This window comes from Equus quagga, chromosome 16 (genome assembly GCF_021613505.1).
Source record: "Equus quagga isolate Etosha38 chromosome 16, UCLA_HA_Equagga_1.0, whole genome shotgun sequence".
Classification (NCBI taxonomy): domain Eukaryota; kingdom Metazoa; phylum Chordata; class Mammalia; order Perissodactyla; family Equidae; genus Equus; species Equus quagga.
The window spans coordinates 8612738-8632724 of NC_060282.1; the positions used below are offsets into that span (position 1 = coordinate 8612738).

Below are 19987 nucleotides of genomic sequence, written 5' to 3' on the forward strand. Positions count from 1 at the left end.
GGGATTGCACTGAATCTGTAGATTGCTTTGGTAAATATAGACATTTTAACTATGTTTATTCTTCTGATCCATGTACATGGAATCTCTTTCCATCTCTTTATGTCCTTATCTATTTCTTTCAATAATGTCTTATAGTTTTCATTGTATAAGTACTTCACCTCCTTAGTTAAATTTATTCTTAGGTACTTTATTCTTTTTGTTGAGATTGTAAATGGAATTGTATTCTTGAGTTCTCGTTCTGTAAGTTCGTTATTGGAGTATAGAAAAGCAACAGATTTTTGTAAGTTGATTTTTGTACCCCACAACTTTACTGTAGTTGTTAATTATTTTTAATAGTTTTCTGATGGATTCTTTAGGGTTTTCTATATATAAGATCATGTCGTCTACAAACAGTGAGAGTTTCACTTCTTCACTCCCTATTTGGATTCCTATTATCCCTTTTCCTTGCCTTATTGCTCTGGCCAAAACCTCCAGTACTATGTTGAATAAGAGAGGTGATAGTGGGCACCCTTGTCTTGTTCCTCTTCTCAGAGGGATGGCATTCAGTTTTTCCCCATTGAGTATGATGTTGGCTCTGGGTTTGTCACATATGGCCTTTATTATGTTGATGTATATTCCTTCTATCCCCATTTTGTTAAGAGTTTTTATCATAAATGGCTGATCTTGTCAAATGCTTTCTCTCAGTCTATTGAGATGATCATATGGTTTTTATTCCTCATTTTGTTAATGTGGTGTATCACATTGATTGATTTGCGGATGTTGAACTATCACTGTGTCCCTGGTATAAATCCTACTTGATCCTGAGGTATGATCTTTTTGATGTATTTCTGTATTCGGGTTGCCAATATTTTGTTTAGGATTTTTGCATCTATGTTCATCAACGATATTGGCCTGTACTTTTGCTTTTTTGTGTTGTCCTTGTCAGGCTTTATTATCAGGGTGATGTTGGCCTCATACAATATGTTAGGAAACATTCCATCTTCCCTAATTTTTTGGAATAGCTTGAGAAGGATAGGTATTAAATCCTCTCTGAAACTTTGGTAGAATTCCCTAGGGAAGCCGTCTGGTCCTGGGCTTTTATTCTTTGGGATGCTTTTGATTACTGTTTCAATCTCTACTTGTGATTGGTCTATTCAGATTCTCTATTTCTTCTTTCTTCAGCCTTGGGATGTTGTAAGAGTCTGAGAATTTATCCATTTTCCCTAGATTTTCCATTTTTTTGGCATATAGTTTTTTGTAGTATTCTCTTAGAATCCATTGTATTTCTGTGGTATCTGTTGTTATTTCTCCTCTTTCATTTCTCATTTTATTTATCTGAGCTTTCTCTCTTTTTTTCTTTGTAAGTCTGGCTAGAGGTTTGCCAATTTTATTTATCTTTTCAAAGAACCAGCTCTGTGTCTCATCGATCCTTTCTACTGCCTTTTATTTTTCAATAGCATTTATTTCTGCTCTGATTTTTATTTCTCTCCTTCTGCTGACTTTGGGCTTTGTTTGTTCTTTTTCTAATTCAACTAGGTGTAGTTTGAGATTGCTTATTTTGGCTTTTTCTTACTTGTTAAGGTGAGCCTGTATTGTGATGACTTTCCCTCTTAATATGGTTTTTGCTGCATCCCATATGAGTTGGTATGGTATGTTTTCATTTTCAATTGTCTCCAGTTAATTTTTTTCTTTTAAAGATTTTATTTTTCCTTTATCTCCCCAAAGCCCTGCGGTACATAGTAGCATTTTTTTTTTTAGCTGTGGGTCCCTGTAGTTGTGGCATGTGGGACACTACCTCAGCATGGCCCGATGAGTGGTGCCATGTCCACACCCAGGATCCGAACCGGCAAAACCCAAGGCCACCGAAGCGGAGTGCGCAAACTCAACTACTCAGCCACAGGGCTGGCCCCTGTCTCCAGGTATTTTTTTATTTCTCCTTTAATTTCTTCAATGATCCATTGCTTGTTCAATAGCTTGTTGTTTTATTTCCACATCTGTGTCCTTTTCTCAGCTTTTTGCCTGTAATTAATTTCTTGCTTTATAGCATTGTGATCAGAAAAGATGCTTGTTATTATTTCAATATTAAATTATTGAGGCTTGCCTTGTTTCCCAACATATGGTCTTTTCTTGAAAATGTTCTGTGCGCACTTGGGAAGAATGTGTTTTCTGCTGTTTTTGGATGGAGTGTTCTGTTTATGTCTATTAAGTCCAACTGGTCTAGCTTTTCATTTAATTCTACCATTTCCTTGTTGATTTTCTGTCTGGATGATCTATCCATTGATATGAATGGAGTGTTGAGGTCCCCTACTATTATTGTGTTATTATTAATGTCTTATTTTAGGTTTGTTAATAGTTTCTTTATGTACTTCGGTGGTCCTGTGTTGTGTGCATAGTTATTTGTAAGTGTTATTTCTTCTTGATGGAGTGTCCCTTTGATCATTATATACTACCCCCCTTTGTCTCTCTTTACCTGTCTTATCTCGAAGTCTACTTGGTCTGATATAAGTATTCCAACACCTGCTTTCTTTTGTTTGCCCTTAGCTTGAAGTACTGTCTTCCATCCCTTCACTCTGAGCCTGTGTCTGTCATTGGAGCTGAGATGTGTTTCCTGGAAGCAGCATATTGTTGGGTCTTGTTCTTTAATACATCTCACCACTCTGTGTCTTCTTATTGGAGAATTCAATCCATTTATGTTTAGGGTGAATATCAATATATGAGGGCTTAATGCTGCCATTTTATCACTCGTTTTCTGGTTCTCCTGCATTTCCTTTGTTTCTTGTCCTGTGTATTTTGGTCTACCAATCGAGTTAATGTAGTTTTTTTATGTTGTGTTTCTTTGTTTTCTCCTTATTTATTATTTGTGTCTCCGTTCTGCTTTTTTGTTTAGTGGTTACTCTGAGGTTTGTATTCAAAATCTCATAGATAACATAGTCCTTTTTCTGATGGCCTCTAATTTTCTTATACCAAACCGATTCAGTTCCTTTCCTCTTCCCCTCCTAAGTTGTTTTTCTCACATCTTATTCCATCTTGTCTTATGAGTTTGTGGTTAAAATGACAAGATTATTTTTGTTTTTGGTGTTTTCCTTCCCTTTGTCTTTAATGCTATACTTGAGTATTTGCTAGCCTGCTCTGATTCTGTCTACCTATTTATCTCCTTACTCCAAGCTTTGTAACTCCTTTCTCCCCCTTTTCTTTCCCCAGGTATGATGGTCTTTTTGAGGAATTCTTGGAGGGGGGTGGATCTTGTGGCTACAAACTCCCTTAGCTTATGTTTGTCTTGGAAAGTTTTTATTTCTCCATCATATCTGAAGGATATTTCCTTTGGATAGAGTATTCTTGGCTGAAACGTTTTGTCCTTCAAAGATTTGAATGTGTCATTCCAGTCTTTCCTAGCCTGTGAGGTTTCTGCAGAGAAATCTGCTGAAAGACTGATGGGGTTTCCTTTGTAGGTTATTTTCTTCTGCCTTGCTGCCCTGAGTATTCTGTCTTGTCATTCACTTTTGTCAGTTTCACTACTATACGCCTTTTTACATTGACATATATAGGGGTTCTGGCAGCCTCTTCCCACATGGATTTCCATCTCCTTCCCTAGGTTTGGGAAGTTCTCTGCTATTATTTCTTTGAACAAGCTTTCTACTCCATTCTTCTTCTCTTCTCCTTCTTGAATACCTATAATTCTTATGTCACATTTCCTAATTGAGTTGGATGTTTCTGGGAGACTCTTAATTTCTTTTTAGTTTTAGTTCTCTCTCCTCCTCTATCTGTAGCATTTCAACATGTCTATCTTTAATTATGCTGATACGCTCCTCTATGTTGTCTGCTTGAGCATTCAGGGAATCCGTATTTCGTTTTATTTCTTCCATTGTGTCTTTCACCTCTAATATTTCTGATTGATTCTTCTTTATAGTTTCAATCTCTTTTGTGAAGTAGTTCCTAATGTCATTGAATTGTTTCTCTACGTTCTCTTTAACCTTGTTGAGTTTTTTGATGATAACTGTTCTGAATTCTTTGTGATTTAGGTTACATACTTCTGTGGCCTCCGCACTGATTTCTGGGTACTTGTCATTTTCTTCTGGTCTGGAGATCTAATATAATGTTGGATATTGCTAGAGGGAATGGCTCCGTTTTTTCACATCCTGGTGTTATTTGGTCACAGTTACCACCTATCACCACTGGGTGGGGGTCAAGAGCCACATATTCTGAGCCCTCTGCCTTCAGCTGAAATCCCAGAGGCTGGAACTGTGCTGTGCAGTTGGGGGAGGGATGCTTTCTCCTGCACGCTCTCAGGGTTTTCTCCCTCTGCTCTTGCTATCTGCTCTCCTGGGGTGTTGGTTTGATAAGGTCACCTCCTGCGAAAGCTCTCACCCTGCTAGAGGTTCTTCCCTCTAGGCTGCATGGGCCCTCCAGGATCTTTGATGTGCCTGTGAATGAATGTCCCCTCCCTGTTACTTCCCTCTGGGAGGTCTCCCACGGTCCTGGATTGCAGTCTTTAGAGGAGGGAATGAAGTTTTCTCTTACCCCATTCCACCTCCTCCAAGGGGGCTTCAGCCTCTCTGCCCTCCATTGTATGGCTGCGTGGGTCTCTCTGACGGTTTTATGTTGTGTTTGGATGTCCTGTGGTGGAGTATGAATGTCCTTTTCATTGTATATTGGAGGGGCAAGATTACTGGCAAGGCTTACTCTGCCATGATGCTGACATCTCTCTCTCTCTTATTGTTGAGTTTTAAGAGTTCTTTGTATATTTTGGATAAGTCCTTTATCAGATATATATTTTGCAAATATTTTCTTTCAGTCTGTGGCTTGTTTTTTCGTTCTCTTGACACTGGCTTTCACTGAGCAGAAAATTTTAATTTTAATGATGTCCAGCTTATCGATTCTTTCTTTCATGGATAATGCCTTTGGTGTTGTATCTAAAAAGTCATTACCATATTTAACATCATCTAGGTTTTCTACTATGTGTTCTGGGAGTTTCATAGTTTTGCATTTTGCATTTAGGTCTGTGATCCATGATGAGTTAGTATTTGTGGAGGGCACAAGGTCTGTGTCTAGATTCATTTTTTTTGCACGTGGCTGACCAGTTTCAGCATCATTTTTTGATAAAACTCTCTTTTCTCCATTGTCTAGCATTTATTCCTGTGTCAGAGATCATTTGACTATATCTAAGTGGGTCTATTTCTGGACTCTGTTCCGTTCCATTGATCTATTGGTCTGTTCTTTCACCAATTCCACACTGTCTTCATCACTATAGTTTTATAGTAAGTCTTGAAGTTGAGTCATATCCTCCAACTTTATCCCTCTCCTCCAGTTTTATGTTGCTATTCTTGGTCTTTTGCCTCTCCATATAAATTTTATAATCAGTTTGTCAAGACCTACAAAATAACTTGGTGGGATTTTGATTGAGATAGCATTGAGTCTGTGTATCACTTGTGAAGAACTGACCTCTTGACACTATTGTCTTCCTATCCATGAACAAAGATAGCTCTCCATTTGTTTAGTTCTTTGATTCCTTTCATCAGAGTTTTGTAGTTTTCCTCATCTAGATCTTGTATGTATTCTTTTAGATTTATGCCTAAGCATTTCATTTTGTGAGGTGCTAATGTAAATAGCATTGTACTTTTAGTTTCAAATTCCTCACTCGGTATATAGGAAAGCAATTGACTTGTGTATATTAATATCTTATATCCTGTAAGCTTACTATAATTGCTTAGTAGTTCCAGGAATTTTTTTTTCTGTTCTTTCAAAATTTCTACATGGAGGATCATGCCATCTGCAAATGAGAGAGTTTTGTTGCTTTCTTCCTGGTCTGTATATTTTTTATATTCTTTTCTTGTCTTATTGCATTAGCTAGGCTTCCAGTACGATGTTGAAAAGAAGTACTGGGAGGGGAAATCCTTGCCTTGATTTTTTATTTTAATATAAACTTGTTCTTCAGGGTTAACTCATCTTGTGCAGATCTTTTTTTTTTTTAATTTTTTTTAAAGATTGGCCCCTGAGCTAACAACTGTTGCCAATCTTCTCTTTTTTTTTTCTTCTTCTTCTTCTCCCCAAAGTCCCCCAGTCCATAGTTGTATCTTATAGTTGTAAGTCCTTCTGGTTGTGCTATGTGGGATGCCACCTCAGCATGGCTTGATGAGTGGTGCCATGTCCACATCCAGGATTTGAACCTGCAAAACCCTGGGCCACCGAAGTGGAGTGTGTGAACTTAACCACAAGTGGGGCCGACCCCCCTTGCCTTGTTTTTTTTTTTTTTTTAAAGATTTTATTTTTTTTCCTTTTTCTCCCCAAAGCCTCCCGGTACATAGTTGTATATTCTTTGTTGTGGGTCCTTCTAGTTGTGGCATGTGGGACGCTGCCTCAGCGTGGTTCGATGACCAATGCCATGTCCTTGCCCAGGATTTGAACCAACGAAACAGTGGGCCGCCTGCAGCGGAGCACGCGAACTTAACCACTTGGCCATGGGGCCAGCCCCCGCCTTGCCTTGTTTTTGATGTTAGTAGGAAAGCTTCTAGTTTCTCACCATTAAGTATGTTAGCTGTAGGTTTGTAGGTATTCTTTATAAAGTTGAGGAAGTTTCCCTCTATTCCCAGTTTATTGAGATTGTTTATCATGAATGGGTACTGGATTTTGCCAAATGCTTTTTCTGCCTCTATTGATATGATTGTGTGATTTTTATATCTTAGCCTATTGATGTGATGGATTACAGTAATTGATCTTAGAATGTTGAGTCAGCCTGGCATACCTGGGATAAATCTCACTTGGTTGTGGTACATAGTTCTTTTTATACATTGTTGGGTTTGATGTGCTAATATTTTATTGAGGATTTTTGCATCTATGTTCATGATAGATAATGGCCTGCAATTTTCTTTTCTTGCAATGTCTTAGTTTTTGGTATTAGTCTAATGCTGGCCTCATAGAATAAATTAGGAAGTATTCCCTCTGCTTCTGTCTTCTGAAAGAAATTGTAGAGAATTCATATAATTTCTTCCTTAAATGTTTGGTAGAATCCCCCAGTGAACCCATCTGGGCCTGGTGCTTTTTGTTTTGGAAAGTTATTAATTATTGATTCAATTTCTTTAATAGATAATAGACCTATTCAGATTGTCTGTTTCTTCTTGTGTGAGTTTTGGAAGATTGTGTCTTTTAAGAAATTGGTCTGTTTCATGTACGTTGTCAAATTTGAGGGCATAGAGTTGTTCATAGTATTCCTTTACTATCCTTTTAGTGTCCATGGGATCTGTGGTATGCATCCACTCTCATTTCTGATATTAGTAATGTGTGTTGTCTCTTTTTTTCTTAGTTAGCCTGGCTAGAGGCTTAATGATTTTTTTGATCTTTTCAAAGAACCAGCTTTTGGTTTCATTGATTTTTCTTTATTGATTTTCTGTTTTCAATTTCATTGAGTTTTGCTCTAATTTTTATTATATCTTCTGCTTAGTTTGAATTTAATTTATTCTTCTTTTTCTGCTTTCCTAAGGTGGAAGCTTAGATGATTGATTTTCTCTCTTATTTCTTCATTCAATGCTTATACATTCAATGCTATAAATTTCCCTCTAACCACAACTTTCATTGCTTTCCACTGATTTTGGATAAATTGTGTTTTCATTTTTATTTAGTTCGGAATATTTTAAAATTTTTTTTGAGATTTCTATTTTGGCTCATTTGTTATTTGAAAGTGTGCTGTTTAATCTGTACTTATTTTGGGATATTCCAGCTATCTTTCTGTTATTGATTTATAGTTTAATCCATTTGGTCTATGAGCAGACATTTTATGATTTCTATTCTTTTCAATTTGTCAAGGGATGTTTTATGGCCCAGAATGTGGTTTATTTCGTGAATGTTCCATGTGAGCTTGAGAAGAATATGTATTCTGCTATTGTTGGATGAAGTGATCTATAGATGTCAGTTATACCCAGCTGATTGGTGGTGTTGTTGAGTTCAACTGTGTCCTTACTGATTTTCTGCCTGCTGGATCTGTCCATTTATGATAGAGGGGTGTTGAAGTCTCCAACTATAATAGTGGATTCATCTCTTTTTCTTTGCTGTTCTATCAGTTTTTACCTCATGTATTTTGACTCTCTGATGTTAGACACATACGTGTTAAGGATTATGATGTCTTCTTGGAGAGTTGATCCTTTCCTCATCATGTAATGCCCATTTTTATCACTGATAACTATCTCTCTTTTGAAATCTGTGTGAAATTAATAAAACTACTCCCACTTTCCTTTGATTATTGTTAGCATGTTATATCTTTCTCCATCCATTTCCTTTTAATCTATATCTGTCTTTATATTTAGAGTGGGTTTCTTGTAGCCAACATATATTGAATCTTATTTCTTGATCCATTCTGACAATCTTCGTCTTTTAATTGGTGCATTTAGATCATTGATGTTGAAAGTGCTTTTGATTTAATTGGATTAACATTTATCATATTTGTTACTGTTTTCTATTTGTTGCCCTGTTCTTTGTTCCTTTTTTGTCTTCCACTCTTTTTCTGCCTTTGGTAATTTTAATTGAGCATTTTCTATGATTCCATTCTGTTTCCTTTCTTAGCATATCACTTATACTTATTTTTTTACTTTTTTTAGTGGTTACCCTAGAATTTGCAATACACGTTTACAGCTAATCCATGTCCACTATCAAATAGCACTATTTTTCTTTATGGATTGAGTAACTTATAATAACAAAATGATTCTAATTCCTTCTTCATACCCCTTGTATCAGTGCTGACATTCATTTCAGTTATACATAAGCGTACATACATAAGCATACATTATGGAATACATTGTGGCTGTTATTATTTTGAACAAACTGTTTCTGTTAGATCAATTAAGACAAAGAAAAGTTTTTATTTTACCTTCATTTATTCCTTCTCCAGTGCTCTCCTTTTCTTTAAGTAGATTCAGTTTCTGACTTTATCATTTTCCTTCTCTCTTGTTTTAACATTTCTGGTAAGGCAGGTCTACTGGTAACAAATACCCTCAATTTTTGTGTGTCTGAGAAAGTATTTTTCCTTCACTTTTGAAGGATAATTTTGCAGGGTGCAGAGATCTAGTTTGGTGATTTCTCTTTCCCCACTTTAAATATTTCATTCCGGTCTCTTCTTGCTTGTATGGTTTCTGAGAAGATGGATGCAATTCTTATCTTTGCTCCTCTATAGGTAAGGTGCTTTTCCTCTGGTTTCTTTCAGTATTTTTTCTTTATCTTTTATTTTCTGTTCTTTGAAAATGGTAGATGTACTTTATTTGATATCTATCCTACTTGGTGTTCTCTGAGCTTTCCAAATCTGCGATTTGGTGTTTGACATTCATTTGGGGAAATCCTCAGTCATTATTGTTTCAAATATTTCTTCTGTTCCTATATCTCTTTTTTTCTTTTTCTGGTGTTCTCATTTCATGTATGTTATACTGTTTGTAGTTGTCCACAGTCCTTCGATGTTCTATTCTATTTTTGTCAGTCTTTTATTTCTGATTGCTTTTCAGTTTTGGAGATTTCTGTTGAGACAGAGCTCAGAGATTCTTTCGTCAGTTGGGTCCAGTCTCCCAGTCAGCCCATCAAAGGCATTCTTCGTTTCTGTTGCAGTGTTTTTGATCTCTGGCATTTCTTTATTGGTTCTTTCCTGGAATTTTCCTCTCTCTGCTTACTTTGCCCATCTGTTCTTACGTGATGTCTACTTTATCCGTTGGTACCCTTAGCATATTCATCATAGTTGTTTCAAATTTCTGGCCTGATAATCCCAACATCCCTGCCATATTTGAGTCATGTTCTGGTGCTTCCTCTGTCTCTTCAAACTGTTTTTTGCCTTTTAGTAAGTCTTGTAATTTTTTCTTTCTAGCTGGACAAGATGTACTGAGTAAAAGGACCTACTGTAAATAGGCCTTTGGTAATGTGTAGGTAAGGTGAGGGGAGGGAGGCATCAGTCTTTTGGTGAGCCTGTGCCTCTGGACGTGAACTTCACCGGTGTTTCTCAGTTTTTTTCCCTCCCTGCTTAGGTGAGAAAGGATGGCTAAACTGGACTGGGTTTGGGTATTTCCTTTCTCCCTTGTGGAAGGCTGTAGGGGACTGGAATTGGGAATTTCCCCTTCCCTAGGTAGCTTGTGCTCTGCTAATACCCAGCAGGCTAGGCTCTGGTTAGCTAGTTTCCCCTGAGAGCAGACCGTGTTAACAAGAACAGAATGCTCTTGCATATTTCAAAGTGGTTCCTTTTCCCCTCTCCTTGCTGGGAGCATGAGACAGTTTTTCTCTGATATTCACTATGAGAACCAGGTCAAGCTCTTAGGGGTAAAGCTCAGAAATGTTTGGAGGTCCCCATGCAACTGGTTCCCTCTGGAATTTTTAACTCTAACAGCTGTCCACAGTGAGCTTCCAGCAATTCGTCAATTACAGTTCTGGGTTCCCTACTTTAGTCCTGGTTTTCAGGAAGGTCTCTGCTGGCGGGTTTGCTCCTGTAAGTTGTGATTTTCTGTATCCACCTGTCTGTCTGCAGTTCTGAGGGCGGCGGTTTGCCCTGTGACCTCCTGTCTCTTACGGACTTAGGACGAGTTGTTGCTTTTTCGGTTTGTTTGGCTTTTCATTTGTTGTTAGGATGGAGTGAAGACCTCCAAGCTCCTTACATGCATGACCAGAAGTTGGAAGACCACTTTATGTGTTTTTAATCTCCCTTCTCCTCATAGCAATCATATAAGGAGGCAGTTCTTGTTTGCCATTTTACAGGTGGAGAAACTAAGGTGCTGACAGGTTAATTCACCTGCCCAAAGTTCCCCGGCTAATCAGTGCTGAAACCAGGATTTGAACTCAGGGCCTCTGAGCCCTGAGTCTGTGTCCTAGTCACTGTCTTATAGGAGCAAGAGCTCTGGAGTCCAGAGGTCTGCCTTGGGTGTCCAGCTCTGCTCTCTGTGGTGGTGTGACCTTGGGCAGGTTCTTAAATGCCTTGTCCATTGTCTGTAAGGTACCTTACACAGCACTCTGCATGCAGTAAATTCTTAAGAAATGGTAACTATTGTTATTGTTATTATCTATTGGTATGGGCAGACTGCATTTTGGGGTGGCTGTGGGGATTGTATTCATTCACTAAGATATGGAAAGGACTTGGTGCAATGCCGAGCTCATAGTAGCTGCTCCATCAACGGTGGGAGTTAGTCCTCCTGCCAGTCTAAGTGAGCAGGGACTATGTTTACATTTTCTGGAACACACAGGGCCCAAAACACCTCCTCACAGTCATGGCTCCTGCATGTCTTGGTTTTGTTTTGGTTCATCTGGACATGCAGAACCCTCCCACCCAGGTTTTGGCTCTTTGCAAGATCTGGGCTGGTAAAACTCGGCAATCCTGGTCACGCTTTCAAAGCCTGTTGTGGGTTTGTCAGGTGTTTCTCAGCTTGACAGTTCACACTGATCCTGTATGCCTTGATTGTCCTCCTTGATGAGGATGCTGAGCATGACAGCAAGAATGAAACTTACATGCGCAGCCCTCTGTCATCCGGGTCACTTGCTGTGGCCTCCCCCGCCGGCCGTCTGAAGCACCTTAGTACATGTGGAGTCTGGCCGCTGCCCTTTTTCTTCCTTCTGCTCGCCCACTGCGTTAGCTTCCTGGGGCTGCCGTAACAAAGTTCAGCATGCTGAGGGGCTTAAACAAGCTGTGTTTATTGTCTCACAGCTCTGGAGGCTGGGAGTCCAAGAGCAAGGTGCTGGCAGTTTCTTCCTTCTGAGGGCTGTGAGCAAGAGTCCATTCCAGGCCCCTCCCCCAGCTTTTGGTGGTTGCTGCCAATCTTTGGTGTTCTTTGGTTTGTAGACACGTTATCCAGATCTCTGCCTTCATTTTCACATGGCATTCCCTCTGTGTGCGTGTCTGTGTCCAAATTTCCCCTGTTTATAAGGACACCAGTTATTTTGGGTTAGGGCCCTCCCTAATGACCTCATCTTAACTAATTAGATCTGCAATGACCCTATTTCCCAATATGGTCACGTTCTGAAGTACTGGGGCTTAAGACTTCAACGTGAATTTTAGAGGGGACACAGTTAACCCATGACACTCACCCTCTAGGAAAAATTATGTGAAGCAGCCCTAAAGTGAGCTCTGAGAGAAAAGGCGAATGAGCCAAAGCCACAGCATGCTCCTTCACAGAATCCTCTCCCTCACTGAGAATGTCGCACCGCAGTTAGCTGGGTGGATGGAGGGAGCCGCCGTGCAGGATGAACTTGCCTGCAGCCTCGGTGGGACATGGCATTGGGGTGGTAGGAGGAGCCGAGGTGGGCATCTGTACACTGGGGTTCCGACGCTGGCTCTTCCTCTCAGATCTGGGCTTGTTGCCTTGGCCTTGGTTTCTTAATCTGTAATGTGAGCATGATGATACCTGTCCTTCAACAGTGGTTTTGAGTCTCAATGAAATAACTTATGTGAAACCCCGTGCACACCATGCGTTGGGCGTTGGGTCGTGGAGCAGTGCTGGTCTGCGTGGTAGACCTCAAGGTGGAGCCCTGCCCTCTACTGGCCCGGGCCCTCCATGGATTGTCATCTCTGAGCCCCGTCCCTCCCTTCTGAAATGTCGCTGATGCCATCCCCTACTGCTCTTGAGTCCCCCAGGCTGTGTGGGGCCAGGTGCAGGCATGTGCTTCGAAAGGCGCCCCATGCATCTAGTTTTGGTGAATTGGTGGTGGTGATGGTGGTGTTGATTTTTCCACAGAGCCCAGCTTTAAACAAGACAGTCAAGTGATTATGCTCTCTTTTTGTTAAGGACAAAAGGAGTTATTCTTGTCCTGTGTGTGAAAAGTCTTTTTCAGAAGATCGATTGATAAAGTCACATATCAAGACCAACCATCCCGGTAAGGCTGTGCATTTTAGAGTGGGCGATTAATTTTTAAAATGCTTATGTTTATTTTAAAACAGCACTGTATGTCAACTGCACTAAATGGAAATAAAGAGGGTGAGGATATGAGTATTCACGGGAAACGTTCACCTTTATTTAAAGCTGGGGAGGTTATGTAATTATTTCCTTCCTTTTATTCTTCTGTCTGGTCTTCAGATCTGTCTCCCCACGGTCTCAGTGCATCCCTCCCGCTTTATTGTAATCTTAAATGCCTTACCTGGGTCACGTACAGTGCAGGTGCCCTCCCTCCTGGGAGCCTCGGTGAGTTGCAGTGACTGTCACCCTCGGTGTCCTCACACCCTGCACCACTCAGGTGCGTGAGGCACAAGCTCCCGGGGCCTTCATGCCTCGTTGCTTCTGTTCTTGCTGCCTGTGACACGTTTCCTTTCTGCCTGGTTAATTCCCGTTTATTCTCTTCGTTCCCCCTCAGAGCCTCACCTTTGGGGAGGCTTTGGTGGCCCCCAGTCTCGGGGGAGGGCCCCTCCTCCATCACAGCACGCTGGCTCCTTGTGTTCTAGTCATTGGTCCTCTCCCCCGCCCTGTGAGAGCCGTGCGTTGGGGCCGCCATCGTTAGTGCCTTCTCCCTGGTCCCTGGAGCCACCTCCAGCAGGACCCGGGAGCGCGGACATGGCGCTGTGTGTTGTATAAATGGAGCAGATAAGCTCACTGCACCTTCCCTCCGTCCTGCCCCTCTCTCTCTATTTTGTATCTGCTCCTGATATTAGGAACCTGACTCACTGATTATAAATGATAATGGATAAAAATAAATAAGAAAGTGCACTGACACTCCTGTTTTATGTGGGAAAGGATGGAGCTTGAGGCCCTCATCTGTGTGGAACACGTGGGTTATATGATTCTCTGAATCCCAATCCTGTCCTTCCCCTGTTACTCGGTGTCCTGTGTAACCCGTGTCCAGTGTGACCTGAGGAGACTCATTTAAACCAGCCAACCTTTGCTCATGAAGATACGTACAAAACATCTTTTGTCATTATTTTAAACATTTTATTATGGACAGTTCCAAATATGTACAAAATATACAGAATAATAGAAGGCACCCGCATAACTTACCCTCCCTAGTTATCTACATTTTGCCAAACTTATTTCATGTATCAATCTCTCTAAACTCTTTTTCTAGAATATTTTAAAGTATGTCCCAGACATAATTTCCCATAAAAAACCTTCAGAATGCATCTCCGATTAATAAGGATTTTTTTTTCAACATAACAACCATGTCACCATTAAAACAAACAGCAGTAACAGTCATTTCTTATTACCATCTAGTGTTAGTCCATTTACAATTTCCCCAGTTGACACAAGATTTTCTTTTTACAGTTGGTTTGTTTGGATCGAGACTCACGCCTTTTGCTTTTAGTTCTGTCACTTCAGTTTCTTGTATTCTATGGGACACTCTCAACCCCTGCCTTTTTCCCCCTGACGTTGATTTTTTTGGAGAAACTCGGTCGGTTTTCCTGTAGATGATTTCACAATCTGCATTTGTGTGATTGTTGCCTCATGATACTGTTTCTCCATCCCTCACATTTTATGTTAAAAGATATTTAGATCTGAGACTTGATTAGATTCCAGTTTAACTTTTTAGGCGAAAACCCTCTCACGTGATCCCGTGAGGCACACCTCGATTTGCTACCTTAGTGCTGCCAGGATGGACCAGTGGGGTCCCGTGCCGTCACGAGGTTCATTTACATCTAACTTGAACCGACATTCTTTGGCTGCTTCTGATCACCGTCCTGCTTTTCTTCTAGAGGTCTCCATGAGCACCATTTCCGAGGTCCTGGGGAGGAGGGTTCAGCTGAAAGGGCTGATTGGAAAGAGAGCCATGAAGTGCCCGTATTGTGATTTCTATTTCATGAAGAATGGCTCAGACCTTCAGCGTCACATTTGGGCTCATGAAGGTGAGTATTCATCTGTCAGAATAGAGCACCCTTTTAATTTTGTGCTTCCGTGCTTCCTTCTGGGAGTGCATTAGGAGGGAGCCAGAGCTCCGTGTCCCCTGCAGTTAGAATTTCTTTGACACACGGAGAAGTATGTCCATCACCGAGCTAAGATCAGTGATTTGAATCATTACTTATTTAGTTGCAATTGCAATGAGCATAGGTGTGCAATTCTTTATGCTCTTGTTGTAGTTGTAGTTAAATAAGTCGGCATGTCTCCTGTGCCAGAAAGCATGAGGTTCAGGAGAACGAGAGCAGCTCTGCCTTAGCCACGTGGTAGCTCTGCACCCACCATGGTGCGCTGTGCATGGTGGGTGTTGAGGAAGTGCTGCTGTTGTGATTGAAGGAAGGCGAGGAGGGCAGCAGAGATCCTCAGATTCCGGCAGTGTGGGGAGCTGTTGTTCATGCTGCAGAGAAAGAATTCAGAACGTGGAAGAGTTGAGTGGCGATGGAGTGATGGAGAGGAGGAACGTAGGCTGTGCTTTTGGGGTGCATGCCTGTGAAGGGAAGTGTCGGGGAGCGCCCTCCGGGACTTTGGGAAGTTGGAGGTCAGGATACTGTTAGAGACAGCAGGTCGCCAACTTTGTTTTCTCCCCCTGGGTAGGGATGTGGCTGTCCTGTGGATGAGGCTCGGAGCCAGGAGGCCCGGGAAAGCCCTTGCAGACGTCTGCAATAGGTCCCTTCTGAGTTAGGAACCTGGAATGCAGCAGGCAGAAGAGCAAGACGGCTCCTAGAGGGGATGAAGAACTAAATAAGAATTTTCTACAATATGGCATAAAAATGGCCTGTTGTTGGCCACAGAGAAGGAACCGTTAGGAAGGGAGAGACCAACAGTTCAGTAAAGAGAACAGCAACTGATGCATAGGAACCCAGACAAGGCAGAAGGAGCTGAGAGCACAGCCAAGGTTGGGAGAGACTTTTTCTCTGACCAGCATGCGTGCCCCTTAGCTCTGCGCCCCTGGGTACATCCCGCAGCCTTGGTAAAGCCTCGGTTTCCTCAGCTGCAGTCTGAGGTCATACAGATGAGGGTTGAAAATGCTGGGCTCAGTAATATTTATCCATTCATGCAGCTCTGTGTACGGATGTGGGCACAGCTCCCCTCACCCCACAGCATGTCACCTCGCTCGTGACAGCCTTTCTGCTTGTCTCCATTTCCCTCTGGAGCGTGCAGGCGGGTGCCAGGGTTTCTCAGCTTCAGTATCAATTCTCAGTGTTCACCGTGAAGTAGGTCCTCAGCAGAGGTTTGTTGAACGCAGGAGGAGGAGTGGAGTGCCCGGATGCCCCGAGTCTGAGCCATCAGCCCCAAAACAACAACCAGCGTTGTAAAGCTCCGCTTATTTGTGAAGCAAAAGGGGCTTTCACATCTGATCCTGGGTGCCTGCTCCCACTGATTTTTGCCAAGACCCTTGGTTGCTTTAATTTTGTTCACTTTAACTCAGTTCAGTTGAATCTAATGAACGTCTGCTACATGAACCGCTCAGGGTCTGTGCCCTCGGTGTCCCCAGACTGTGGGGAGAGAGGTGTGAACTGCTCCCTGGGAAGCACGTAAGCAGCCCAGCCAGGAGAGAGTTACTGGGTTTGGGAACATTGATAGGGAAGCAGGGAAATCTCCTGGCAGCCCCAGGAGGAGGGAGCAGCCCTGGTGAGAGGGTCAGGGAGGTCCCGCGTGCTTGGGACAAGCGAGTGCACTGCCTTATTCAAAGTGGATGTGGATATGGGTGTGTATCTATGTGTGTGCTTGTGTAGATGTATATATGTATCTTTTTTCTCCTCTGGTAGGGGTGAAACCCTTCAAATGTTCTTTGTGTGAATATGCAACTCGTAGCAAGAGCAACCTCAAGGCCCATATGAATCGTCACAGCACTGAGAAAACCCACCTATGTGACATGTGTGGCAAGAAATTCAAATCAAAAGGGACGTTGAAAAGTCACAAGCTCCTTCACACTGCTGACGGTGAGTAAGTGACTCCACACGAGTGTTCTTCCCTCTAAGGTGTGGTTTGAAGCTGACATTCCCGGGGCAGCAGAAACTGTGGGTGTGTCCGCAGGCAGGAAGGAGCGTGTGTGGTAGAATTTCTGTTCTGAGAGAGAGCAGAGGGGCCTCGCCTGCATCCTTGCTGCCCCGTGCTCAGTACTGGAGCTGCGCCCAACCTCCACCAGTGCTTGGAAACGTGTACTCTGTGTGTGTCTGTGCGCACACGTGTGTGTGTACGTGAGGGGTGGACATGGAGGGGACGCTGCGGCAGGGAATAAGGCATCCTCAGGAAGCCTTGATCTGGATGTTTCCATCCTCTTCAGCCCTCTGTCCCCGCCTGAGCCCAAGGGTCGTGAGGGGCACCCGGGATCACACCTGGACCGATGTTTCCATTGGATGCTCTCATCATCCGAGCCTCCTCAGGGTTTCTGTATTCAGTCCAAAATAGGGCTCAGTTCAAAATACAAACAGTAGTTGGGCAGATTTGACCTTGATAAAGTACACTAGAGTGGATTTCTAATTTCATTCATTCGTTAAGAGCCACTGATTGAGTTCTTACTATATGCCAGCCATGCCTGGGGATCCAGGGTCAGTAAGGGACAGCTCCTGCCTTCAAGGAGTTTATAGTCCAGTGGGGAGAGAGAGAAGCATGCAGGGCCTGGTAAAGTAAGTGCCGTGATGGAAGGAGCTTGGGATGGCCAGGGAGGAGGGTGTGAGTCATGGTGGGTGGTGGGCGGTGGGCACAGTGGCCAGGACAGTCTGCCTGAGGGGGCTGAATAGAGGGAAAGAAGGCAGAATTATCTTAGGAAGACAGGCAGCTAAACCAAAAGACCTTTAACACTTTCATTTTTCTTTAAAACCCCCATTGTGAGAGGGTCTTGTGACTACTCCATACTATGAGATTAAAAAACTATATTTATAAATATATTGTTACTTTAGCACAATTGTATACAAAAATTGGAGTTCGCTATAAAAAAATCAAAGTGATTTGAGCAGTGATTTTTGATTTCAGAGCTTAGAGGACAATACAGCTCTTAAGTCCTACCTTTATTTTAAGAATATTCTGGGGAATCCATCCATCGTGTCTGCATTTGGTTGAGCTTGAGGGACTCAGAGGAGAGGCTGAATGCCTAGCTGGGATTCTCAGAATTAAAGATCACGGGCTTGCCTAAGGCTGAACAAAAGCCAGAGCCATAACTATTCACACTTAAGCAGTGCACTGTAAATAAAAAAGTCCATAATCAAAATAATTAAAAAGACAATGACAGTAAAGCAGTCATATCCTGAGTAATGAAAGCATTAAGTCATGTAATCGTTCATGAATTCTACACCTCTGAAAACAGTAAGTCTTACCAATATTCCTTGACATGGTAGCACATTATTCCCTGAAATTTCTAATAAAACAGTGCCAGTAATGAAAAGAGGCTGTCCCCAGAGCCAGGGAGGTCTGGAGCACTGGGCTGGGTGGCAGGGTCTGGAGGGCGCTCACGGGGCCTGGGAAGGGTGCTGAGGCTGCATGCCTGGCTCCGAGCTGGGGCCCCTGTCTAATCAGGGACCACGGACCAACCGTTGTCTGATGTGGAGGGATGGGGTCCGTGTGAGTCGTGGTATCACAGAGGGATCACACTCATCCTGTCTCGCCTGTCGCTTCACCTGCTTCCCTGTGCTCCTCAGCAGGCAAGGGAATTCAGATGAGCAAAGACGTGCATGCAGTCAAAGCGCTAATACACCCTTCCCAAGAAGGAGAGGTCTTGCAGGCATTATGAAATATTTTCTAACAAAACAGGAAATTGGCATTGTTTTTCTTCATTTTTTCTTTTTCCTGACATTTTTGAGAGTGTGAGGTATTTGTAAAGTCATGTCTCATTTTCAAGCACTCACCCATCTGGGAAGAAGGGCGTCAGTCACCAGGTGTGACGAGAAGGCCACTGGAACAGGGGGCCTGCCTTGGTGGGCCAACTTTCTTCCCTCCGTGGGCCCCGATTTTGTTATGCTGCAAAAGAAGGACATGGGACCTTAACATTTCTTGTGTCTGTTTTACCCCGCATGCTCTGTGACTGTAGGAGCCCAGTGTCACAGAGGACTATAGATGTGGAAGTAGGAGGTACAGTATGTTTTATCTGGTCTCACCTGGGTGATGGCTTCTTCCCCAGGCCTGCCAGCACTCATGTGTGTTTCTCTCTTTCCATAGTCTCGTGTTTTCTCAAAGGCCAGCGAGGTAAGTGGAGTCCTGGATCATAGACCAGTTCCAGCTCCACTGATGATCTGTTCTATAACTTTAATCAAACTCTAGGCTGTTCTTTTCCTTTTTAATTTTATAAAAGCTTTGAAAAAAGTTTAGTTACTTCTCTTAGCCATTTTCTTGTAATACTCTTATCTTGTAGATTTCTAAAAGCTGTTTGTATCTCAGGGGTTTGTCATATTCTGCACATTTCCCCCCCAAGTTATCATTACATTTTGTTTACCATATCTTTTTATGTATAGAAGTTGAATTATTTTGCATATTTAAATTTATCAATCTTTTCCTTTATGTTTTTTTCCTCCACGATTTCTCTATGTTAAAAGAAACCTTTCTTAAGGGAAAATTCTTTTGTATTTTCTTCAAGTTTTATTTTAGGGGTTTATAACATTTATGAGATTTAATATTCTTGAAATCTATTTTGGTGTTAAGTGTGTGGTAGGAGTCTTTGTTTCTAAACAGTTATCAATTGACTCAGCATATTTATAGAGAAATCAGTCCTTTCCATTTTATTTTGAAGTGCCAGAATTTCTTAAGATTTTGGGTCTATTTTGAGGTTTGGGTTTGTTGCAGTGATCTTTACTCTAGCACATTTTTTTGTAATATACTATCTTAATAACTATAATTTTATGATTATGCACACAAATATTCTTTCTTCTTTTTATTTTTTATGAACATCTCTTAGTTTTTCTCATTTAATTGTTATTCCTTTGGATAAACTTTGGAACTGTTTGGTCAAGTTAAGAAAAATATCTTCCTTTCCACAAAAAAAGAACACGACCTCCCTCCCAGAGATGGCATGTGGCCCATTTGACATCGTCTGAAACAGCTTTGAATTCCTCGGGGGGTGTGCTGGTACTGGGGGCTTGCTTGCCATGACGCACCTCTCAGCCTGTGACCGTTGAATCGGCTCTTTGTTTTGCTCAGACGTTGCTGTAAAGCCTGCCTGCGATGATTTGGTTTTCGGTGTATTCCCTGTATCAGTC

At 42.0% G+C, this 19987-nt stretch overlaps 1 protein-coding gene across 6 annotated transcripts in view; it reads left to right on the plus strand.

Moving 5' to 3' along the window:
• ZFAT (zinc finger and AT-hook domain containing) overlaps window positions 1–19987 on the plus strand; it is a 202247-nt gene that overhangs the window by 91122 nt on the left and 91138 nt on the right. For all 6 annotated transcript variants that reach the window (XM_046642476.1, XM_046642477.1, XM_046642481.1 and 3 more), the window contains 3 exons: window positions 12708–12795; window positions 14600–14749; window positions 16568–16741. In XM_046642476.1, the coding sequence (XP_046498432.1) occupies window positions 12708–12795; window positions 14600–14749; window positions 16568–16741 (412 nt within the window). The remainder of the gene's footprint in view (window positions 1–12707; window positions 12796–14599; window positions 14750–16567; window positions 16742–19987) is intronic.